This window comes from Homalodisca vitripennis, unplaced genomic scaffold (genome assembly GCF_021130785.1).
Source record: "Homalodisca vitripennis isolate AUS2020 unplaced genomic scaffold, UT_GWSS_2.1 ScUCBcl_2479;HRSCAF=7294, whole genome shotgun sequence".
Lineage (NCBI taxonomy): Eukaryota > Metazoa > Arthropoda > Insecta > Hemiptera > Cicadellidae > Homalodisca > Homalodisca vitripennis.
Genome location: NW_025778586.1, coordinates 14,528 through 25,838, shown reverse-complemented (window position 1 = coordinate 25,838; position 11,311 = coordinate 14,528). Strand labels below are relative to the sequence as shown.

General features: G+C 35.5%; 1 protein-coding gene across 1 annotated transcript; it reads left to right on the top strand.

Moving 5' to 3' along the window:
• Positions 1 to 1,094: 1,094 nt before the first annotated feature.
• Positions 1,095 to 10,613, top strand: LOC124372065 (putative uncharacterized protein DDB_G0271982; the record flags this gene model as incomplete). Its single annotated transcript, XM_046830426.1, is given in 3 exon segments — positions 1,095 to 1,197; positions 4,890 to 5,032; positions 10,521 to 10,613. Coding segments are annotated over 3 exon segments (339 nt in total), but the record flags the coding sequence as incomplete, so codon positions are not given.
• Between the last annotated feature and the right edge of the window lie 698 nt (positions 10,614 to 11,311).

Genomic DNA, 11,311 nt, shown 5'->3' with positions numbered 1-11,311 from the left:
AGCCCACATCTTCCGTCGGAGGAGTTCCTTCAAAATCTCTCCGTTCTTCTTCGTAGAACCAGCACTCCATCAAGCACATGCTGAGATGTCTCCAGCTTCTCCGCAGTGGGTGCAGCGGTCATCTTCCACGAGGTTAAAGCTCTTCAGTTTGGCCTTAAAGTTGCCATGTCCCACTCACGAACTGTGTGGTGTAGTGGTCCGTCTCCCAGTGCCCCTTCTTCCTGATCCTCACATCCGGGACGAACGCAAATGTCTCTCTTCCTTTAGTGCTTCTTTCCCACAACCTCTGCCATTCGTCAAGTGTTTCTTCTCTTCTAATCCCCCTGCTCTCCCCGCTGTCTAACCCTTCCTCCTTGTCCCTTCTTCGCTTGATTCTTTCTTCTACCATCAGGTCTAGCGGGATCACTCCGGCAATCACTCTCACAGCTTCGTGGGATATTGTGCTGTAACCCTTGATCACTCCTAATAGCATTCTTCCTCTGCAGGCTCATCAGCTTCGACCTCTCTCCTCGTCCTCTTCATTCTTTGCCCCCACATTTCACAGCCGTACAGGACCATGGGCTCCAGCGCTCCGATGTACAGTCTCCTTAAGTTTTCACACTTCATTCCATGATTTTTTTTTTGCCAGTCCTTTCAATTTTCCAAAGGCTTTCATAGACTTGTCGATCACCTGGTCATAATGCCCTGCAAACTTCATCCTGCTTCCCACTACTACTCCTAGATATTTTGTCTCGTTCGAGCACCGGATTGTCACTTCTCCCATGTTCACACGGATAAACCTTTCAACTAACTTTCCTTTGAGTAATACCATCACAGTCTTCTCCTTCGAGAACGTCATCTTCCTTTCTTCTCCCCATCCTGTAATAAGCTCTAGGGCTCTTGTCGCCTTCCCCATGAGATCTGGGCTCGTGTTGGACTTCACCAGCAGCAGTCCGTCATCCGCATAAGCTCTCGCCGAAATACCCTCCTCAAATGGCAGCCGTTAGGAACCCATCGAACAGGATATTCCCAGAACAGAGGGCCCACCACTGATCCTTGGGGGCAGCCTTTTGTGATGCTCTTGCTCACCTGTGAGAGAGAGAGAGAGAGAGAGAGAGAGGAGAGAGAGAGAGAGAGAGAGAGAGAGAGAGAGAGAGAGAGAGAGAGAGAGAGGAGAGAGAGAGAGAGAGAGAGAGAGAGAGAGACAATTGATAATTCGTTTATTTTACCTGCCCTGGCTTAGACCCATAGGTCCACTCTCTTCCGCCAGGACAGGCTCCAAAATAATACATTACAAAATAAAACAGAGTTGTGACGAATACAATCAATTTACAATAATATTTTAACTGTACTCAAATTGTATACAAAATTTTACATAATAACAATTAATAGTAATAAAATCTGTTTCTGTACATGAAAAAAGAAACAAAACAAAACAAATAAATAAATTACCACAATTATCAAAGTATTGACATTATATAAGTTGTATTCAAGAATCAACATAATAATAATAACAATAAATTTTTACAAAATGTAGAAATAAAATATTTTTCTGCATATGAATAATGTAAATCTATTAAAATACAAAAATTTATAATTACATTACACAGTATAATCACAAAAAAAACACACTTTTTGTCTCAAATTAATTAAATTGTTTATAAATAATTAGGTATATCTCTGTAAAAAGGATTCCTCTCAATTTTTTCTTTAAACAATCTTTTACTTGTAGCATTTTTTACATCGTCATCCAGTGTATTCATGTTTCTTATAGAGAGAGAGAGAGAGAGAGAGAGAGAGAGAGAGACAATTAGGCAATTTCTTTATTTATCCTGCCACAGTTTAGACCTGCGGTCCAATCTCCCACTGTGACAGGCCAACAATACATATATTACCATATATAAAGCGAGTTGTGACTGTTACATATTCAACAACAATAATAAAATTATTAATATGTTAATTGTATTACTTTCACTATTATAACTATGAAATACTTTGATAAATATTACACTCTATCATACAGATAGATTATACACAACAATGTAAAGGTTAAAGTAAAACATTTATTAATATTTAAGCCTATTTAAGTTTAAAACACTAACTATTTCACTACTTTCTTACAAATAATTTCCATAAATCTAAAAGACAATTCTATTAAATACTTTGATAAATATATTACACTCTATGGTACTGATTAGTTTATACAACAATGTAAAGGTTAAAGTTATCACATTGTTTTATCATAATTAAGGTGTTTAAGTTTTAACAATTACATTGAGATTTCCTACTTTCATTGTTCATATCTTTTCACGAGATTACATTTGAGCCTTTTCAAGAAATTATTTGATACTTGGTACTATCTTTAATACTATTATCTAGGTTATTTAACAATCTTATTGACTGAGTGTGAAATGCCTTGCCATACACAACACAGTTCTGTGTATTGGAAACTGTAAAAATTGTACTAACCAAAAACGTGTTTGTCTCAAATGTACATTTTCCATGAAATCTGTATTTTTCATATAAATATTGAGGCTCTCTATTATTTAAAGTTTTTATATGCTAATGATATTATATTATATTCTAAACGTTCTCTTATTTTTTAACCATCCTAACTGTTTGTAGTAATTAGTCACATTGGTCATCCAAACGTAAGTTAAAAATAAATTCTAATACAGGCGTTTAAAGCCTTTTTGCAAACGATCAATCATCATGTTTATTCATGTCCACAATAAGTCACCAAAGCATAGTCAAACAATGGAAGTACCAAACTAGAAATCAACATGATCTTAATCTCAACAGATGGTCTGAAACATAGGACGTTTAAACTGATATATGCATTGAAAAAAAACCCTTTTATATACATAGTTAAAACCTGTTCTGACCAGGATAAAGTATTCATTTATTCTAATCCCAAGATATAACACCATATTCTCATACTTTAGAAATCTATACCATTGATAGATACACGATTGACACTGTTTTAGATCTATAGTGTTTAACAGTCTACTAGTCCCTAAAATTATTGATTTACATTTGGCAATATTTAAGCTCAAAACCATGATCATTACACCATTGAAATAATGTGCTTAAATCAGCATTCAAACTTGCCACTGCATTGTTTATATCCTTAACATTAGTGTGTACATACAATTGTAGATCGTCAGCATATAACATTGAATTACTAAAAACTAACGATTCGCATATTTTATTTATAATAACAAAGAAAATAGCATTGCAGAGAGAGTTGAACCTTGCGGAACACCCACAGGATTATGCCTCCAATTTAGACAGTAAACCACTCACAGTTTTTACCCTTTGAGAACCCTATTTGACAAATATGACTGAAACAATTTGGTAGCATTATCACTAAAACAATATGATTTAAGGATTGATAACAACAAATTCATGATGATGGGACGCAGTCGAATGCACGTGTGAAATCAAGTAGAACCATCACAGTTAATTGACGTTTGTCCATAGCAAAGCGCACATCATCAGTAATACGGACCAGGGCAGTTTTGAGTACTAAAGTTGGTTCTATACCCAGACTGATACTTATACAGTACATTAGTATTGCAAATAAATGTATACACCTGTTTCATAGATTAACTTATCAAATACTTTACCGAATACACATAGAATATTTATTGCTCTGTAGTTGTTACAATCAGTAGGAATTCTGTACTTTAGGCAAACGGTAAAATAAGAGCTCTTTTTCCATTGCTGGGGATAAACGTTGTTCATTAAACAAAAATTAATAACATGTCCTCAGGATAATCTTAATTTCCCTCAAAAATTATAACTAGAAACTTAACATGAATTCCATCGCTGCCTACCGCATTCGATGAAATATTCAGTATAGCAAGATGTATAGCTTCACAATTAAATTTCATTAAAACTAAAAACAATTATTTTGATCATTTGGTCCCAGACTATTATAAATAAGCAATGTAAGTCTAAATTTACATTATTACTTATGCCACAGAAGAAACGAATTCAAATCATCAAACCGAAACAACTGGATCAGAAACTTTTTTAGGTTCTTTTCCTACGCCTTGATTTTTTACAATTTTCCACATAGACTTATTATTTAGATCAGATTGAAAACAGTTCTCAAAGTAACTATTTCTAGCATCCCTAATTAATCGTTTAATTCTATTGCGTAACAAACTTATAGTTATTAAATACAACAGGATCTTTTGTTCTAACATACCTTTTATACATAGTGTCTCTTTCTTTCATCAGTAATCTGAGCTTGACCATCAATCCAAGGACATGGATTTTTGTTTGTGTAAATACTTCTCTCAGGAATATATTTATCGTACAAATAAACCAACCTATTACACAGAATATCAACTTGTCATCTATATTCTCACATAAATAATACCTCGTTCCAATTCAACATGGCACATTTCGTTTTTCAAATGATTTGTATCAATATTATTTAAAATCCCTAATAGTAATAAAATTCCTTTTTCAATCCAAGTCTTAACTTTAAATTAAGTTCAACAAATATCAAATCATGGTAAGAAATCCCTGACACTGCTAACTGTCCATGGTTTTTTACTCTAAAAGTGTCTTTACAAATAATCAGATCCAACAGAGTATCGGACGTAGGCAGATGATAAGTCGGGTTGAGAGGCAATATTTGGCAAATTTAACAGATTAACCAACTCCAGTAACTGAGTTTTATCATAGAACACTCTTATTACTACTTAAATCTATATTTAAGTCTCCAATAATAACTAAATTATCATACAAAGGTAAACAAGTTTGACACTATATCGAAAAAATTCAGCAGGCCAAGTGGACAGATAACTATGGCAAGTTACCATTAACACTCAAAATTATTCACACACTGTCGCACAGCGATGCTTCCTCCTCGGCGGCTCGGCCCACAAACTGAGAGAGAGAGAGAGAGAGAGAGAGAGAGAGAGAGAGAAGAGAGAGAGAGAGAGATGAGAGAGGAGAGGGAGAGAGAGTGAGAGAGACAGAGAGAGAATGAGAGAGAGAGAGAGAGAGAGAGAGAGAGAGAGAGAGAGAGAGAAGAGAGAGAGAGAGAGAGAGAGAGAGAGAGAGAGACTTTGATACTTTTCTTTATTTACCCTTGCCCTGCCCCGGTTTGGACCAGAGGTCCACTCTTTACACCGGGACAGGCTCAAATTTGCTACACAATTACATTGTCTTTTTACAGAGTTGTTGCACACAATTTTATACTAACTACACATGAAACATAGACTATTATTTAAATCATAATAATCTTACTTTACTTTATCTAAACTTTAAATTGAATTTTTTAATTATAATATATTATTTGACTAAAATTATTTTACTTTCTAATTTTGGTCGATTTTGAAACCACTAGCTACAATTATTTTCTACGGAAAAAGTTTACACACAATTTATATTAATCTATTTAATTTATTTACTTCAACTTAAATGCGCAAATGTTTCCTACTTTTTATATTGCACACACATAAAAACACATTTTTACTGTTTTAAATATAATAACACTATTACTTAATCAAATTAACAGCAACAAACATAAGTGGAGTTACTCTAGACAATTAATATAAATCTATATGATTTTAATATCCGTTTATCCTACAATGGCTTAAATTTTTCAACAACTTTTAGACAGCTAACAAAGCTAACAAATCGATTCTCAAATAAAACGTGTATTACAATGAAATCATACATCACAGGATAAGAATTCATTTTTCCCTGCTTACGGATGACGTACATTAACACATTACTCATATAATTTTTAACTAACTTGTCCTATTCAATAATTTTTTAAAAGTTTGTTCTGAGGGAACATTTTTTTATATTATTGTCTAAAAACACTCATTAGTCTAATAGATCTTACATGAAAAGAATTTGTAATAAATCACCGTTCTGTGAATAGGAAAGTGCAAAGTTGTGTGCTTCCAAAACGAGTGTTTCTTTGATGAACATTATACATACTACTAACGTAACGCTCAAACAGATAATCCGGTTTTTTTTTCATATTTCAATATCTTAAACAACATTGGTTAACACAGAATATTCTAATCTTTCTCTAATTTTTAACCATCTTAAATTCCAATAATAAATAGTTACATGATCATCAAGTTTTAGGTTATAAATATATCTTATACACGCATTCTGTGCTACCTGTAATTTATTCATTAGTGAGTTATTTAAATCACAATATGCTGCTTGAGCGTAATCAAAAAATGGGAACCACCAATGTCTGAATCATTACTTTCTTTACATGTACTGATGGATTAAAAACTAAGTTCATTTAAACTGGTATAAACATTGATAAACCTTTCTTAACTATACTATCCACCTGCTCGGTCCAAGATAAAGTGTTTGACATATTAAGACCTAAATTTACAAAACTATTTTCATATTTCCAGTACTGTTCCTTCAATCACGATCGGTAATAACATTTTCATAATCTATATTTGCTAAGGTTCGGGAGGTTCCCAATATCACAGACTTACATTTTAAAGCATTCAAATTTAACCATGACTTTTACACCAGCTAGAAATATTACATAAAATCGGCGTTCATTGCAATCAACAGCTTCATTTACCTTATTTATATTACAACTTATGTACAGCTGCATATCATCAGCATAAACACATAAATTTGCTAAACATAATAATTTCATATATTCTATTTATATAAAGTGAGAAAAGTAAGGCAGACAATGTTGATCCCTGGGGAACTCCTACAGGATTAATCTTCAATTGGATAACATTCCACCACTAGTTTTTACTCGTTGATTTCTATTCAATAGATATGATCTGAACCATTGAACTACATTGTCACTAATATTATAAGACTCCAAAACTGCTAATAACAACTCATGATTTACACAGTCGTAAGCACGACTGAAAATCTAGAAGTGTTAAGGACTACTATTTCCCTTTTATCCATTGACAACCTTATATCGTTCCGTAATCCTAATCAGAGCCGTCTGAGTACTATTACATTGGTCTATATCCAGATTGGTATTTACATAAAATATACACTCATTAACATATATAGATAATTGTTGATACACCAATTATCCATTATTTTACCCAAAACACACAATATATTAATAGGTCTATAACGGTAACGGAAGAATTAATGCATTTTTCCATTGACTTGGATTAGCTTACTATAGAACCAAGAAAAATTAAAAACGTGTAACAACACATCTCGTTTTCATGAAAAAATCAATCTAATAAACTTTATATGTATATCGTCGTTACCCACAGCGTAGATGATATATCCATAATTGCTTTGTAAAACAGCTTCAACAGTTATTTGCGTGAAGTTAAAATTATTTGCTTCCAAACATCTCTTATTTTTATAATATTCAATCAAATCCCTGTCGTATTTCATTATTTATGCCACAGAAATAATCATTGAGACAATCCAACTGACAACCGGATCACCTAGCTGTTTCGATTGTTTACCAGCTCCTGATCTCTAATGAGTTTCCACATATCTCGACTTGATCTGTCCTCACTTAAAATAATTTTTAAAATATTTATTCCTCTCGTCCCTAATAATTCTCTTAACTCTATTTCTCATTAACCTATATTCTTCCCATATTTCTCTATCTTTGGATCTAACGTAACATTTATACAACTTATCTCTATTTACAATTAATTTTTGATATCTTCATTGACCCACGGACATACATTTCTTTTATTACTTACATTTCTTAGATGAATATATTTGTTATACAGACTTGACAATGTCTCTGACAGAACTTTTACCTTATCATCAATAGTATTACAGGTATACAAATTATCCCATAATAACCCAACACACTCCTGTTTAAGTTCATCAACCTGGACATTTTAAAATCTCTGACTACACTTATATTTTTATTTACATACAATTTAGTTTTTAATTTTATCTCTGTATAAATGAAATCATGATAAGAAAGCCCAGATATAGAAATCTGCCCATAATCGTTTCACTCTACTCAAATCGTTTGTAAACTATGATATCTAGCCAAGTTTCAGATTCTGGTCTGTGGTATGTTGGGTTTTAATGGTAATATAGACATATTCAAATTTTTAACAGTATCCAATAAATAGTTTTTTCGAAAAAACACATGATCAGTACTTAAATTTATGTTAAAGTCTCCTATTACTAAGACATATTTTATACACTGGAAGTAAATTGGCTAAAACATCGAAAAATTCTGAAAATATACCCTAGTTTAGGAGGTCGATATACTGCACACAACAATAACTTCCAATTACAATGCGATAGTTCTATGATTAAGAATTCAGGTTTCATACAATACATTGCCTGTGAAGATGCTATCACCCTATAACTGAAACACTTCCTCAAATAGACGGCTAAACCCCCTCCCTTCCTCCCTCCCTATCATGGCGTATTCAATTCATAGTTATCCACAAAGATATGGAGTAGAAGGTATTATAGGCTTTAAAAATGTTTCAGATAACACAATAACATCAAAAACATTTTCGTTTAAACAGACTAAAGACAGTTTCTCTTCTGACCATCAAATTCTCTACATTGGTATGACCTATCTTTAAGCAATTTTTAGACTTTATAAATTTATCTTTTAATGAAACAAATGGTCCCTGATTATTTACACTAACGCTCATTAAAATTTATTTGTAATTGAGAATACATTAAAATATAGATCCCTTTGTAAAATGCTAAATAAAAAACCCCAAGAAAAATAAACACATTAAAACAAACACATTTGAAACTGTTAATACCAACTGAAAGATCCTCAAATAGATCAGATAATACTGTAAACAAAACTATAGCAAATACACATTTTTATCATGTAACAAAATCAATACATTGTAGCGTAATAATTTTCACAACTTACTTAACACTTCCATTGAGTCAATCACCACAAAGCGATCTCCAGGATTTCTTGCGCATGAAGACCCTTCCATTTCTGACCCAAAGATACGTGTACTGTTTCTCCCGCTTGACCTCTCGCGCTTTGTTGAGTAGCTTCCTGTTCGCCTGGGTGAGACTGTTGTTGACATAAATCGGATTTTGACTGTCCCTCCATGAACCCGATGTCCCTGGTATTGAGATTTCTCTTATCTTTCCTCTTCTGTATAAATTGTTCAAGGTCCAGCTTACGGACGAAACGGACCACGATGCCTCCCGCGGCCTCCCATCTGCACCCGCTGCCGTCCTGTAGCGGTAACAGTTATCTATCATATTTACTTGAAATTCAAATCCGATTGCAGCAGCCACTCTGGATATCAGATCCAGAAGATCCTCTTTATCCTTGCTGGGAAATCCCATTGATCTCGATCACATTTTCTTTGACGCCTGCTCCAGGAAATTGGTTTTGTTGGTGAGTTCCTGTACAGTTTTCCTCAAATTTAATGTTTTCTTGATTACAGGTGAGATATGTCCTCCTTGATTTCCTCTCACCTGTTTCCCTACTTCCTCAATTTTTGTTACCGTTGTCAATTATCCATTCAGAGTATTTTTCCATGTTATTTTTGAAGTCAATGTTTATTTCTTTCATTTCTCGGCGAAAAATCTCTCATTTCATTAATTAAATCGAGTTATATCAGTAGACTTTTATCTTATCTATCAGCGGCCGCCTCCCTCCTGCGTCGCTACTGATAAGTTGAGTCCGCTTTCTCCCGCACAAACAGGACATAACCATGGCTGATTCTTTTCTTAGTCTTGCTTAGAAATTGAAGTACATTTAAAATGGTAATTTTCACCGCAATCAGAACATACTGGCCTGCATGAATTATGAGAAAACCCCTTAGCACATTTTTTTACAAACGATCTTTCTTCTAAACCCAGTTTTTGAAATATTACTGGAATCTGAGCCGACATCTGAATCACTGTGTTTTTGAGTTTGAAAAAATACAGCTTTTTCACTCACCGGGAGTACTGGGGTATTATCATCCCGAACTGCCTTCTTCGTATCACACTCAGAACACTTCCAATTAACATTACTAGACACAATATATTGAAAGTCATCCGTCAGTCAATGTACCAATACAGTCAAGATGATAGACTTTTTTGCATAAGACACACTTTAGATACTTACAATTGGCTGTGACTCCAACAGTACATATAGAACACTTCATTGTTGAATAAATTCAGTAATAAAGAAACAGAATAGTACATAGACAGTCTTACACCGGTAGTACGCGAACACAAGATAACTATGGCAAGTACCTAACCTCAAAATTCACACTCTGCACACTGTGTCGCACACCAACAGCGATGCTATCCTTCCTCCTCTCGCGGCTCGGCCACACAAACTGAGAAGAGAGGAGAGAGAGAAGAGAGAGGAGAGTAGAGAGAGAGAGAAGGAGAGAGAGAGAGAGTGAGAGAGAGAGAGAGATGAGATGAGAGATGGGAGAGATGAGAGCAGGAGAGAGAGACGAGAGAGAGTGAGAGAGAGAGAGATGAGAGAGAGAGAGAGAGAGAGACGAGAGAGAGAGAGAGAGAGAGAGAGAGAGAGAGAGAGGAGGAGTGAGAGAGAGAGAGATGAGGAGAGTGAGAGAGTGAGAGAGAGAGACGAGAGGAGAGATGAGAGAGTAGAGGAAGAGAGAGAGAGGAGAGAAGAGGAGATCGGAGAGAGAGTGGAGGACGAGAGAGAGAGATGAGATGAGAGAGTGAGGAGGAGAGAGAGAGGAGACGAGTGAGAGAGAGGAGAGAGAGAGAGAGAGAGGGAGAAGAGAGAAGAGAGAGAGGGAGAGAGAGATGAGGAGAGAGAGAGAGAGAGGAGAGAGAGCGAGAGAGAGAGAGAGATGAGAGAAGAGAAGAGAGAGAGAGAGAGAGAGAGAGAGAGAGAGAGAGAGAGGAGATGGAGAGAGAGGAGGAGAGAGGGAGAGAGCGAGAAGATGAGAGAGAGAGAGGAGAGAGAGAGAGAGAGTGCGAGATAGAGAGAGAGAGTGAGAGAGAGAGGAGAGTGTGCGAGTGAGATGAGAGAGAGAGAGAGAGAAGGAGATGAGAGAGAGAGAGAAGAGAGATGAGGAGAGAGCATCTAGAGAGAGAGGAGAGACGAGAGAGAGCGAGATGAGCAGAGAGAGAGAGGAGAGAGGAGGAGAGAGTGAGAGAGAGAGAGGAGGAGAGAGAGACGAGAGAGGAGATGAGAGAGGTAGACGGGAGAGAGTACGAGAGAGAGGAGAGAGAGAGAGATGGAGGAGAGATGAGGAGAGAGGAGAGAGAGACGAGTAGGTGAGAATGATGAGAGAGAGTGAGAGAGATGGAGAGAGAGTGACGGGAGAAGTGAGGTGGGACGAGAGGTGAGGAGAGAAGAGTAGCGAGAAGAGGAGAGAGAGACCAGATGAGAGAAGACGGA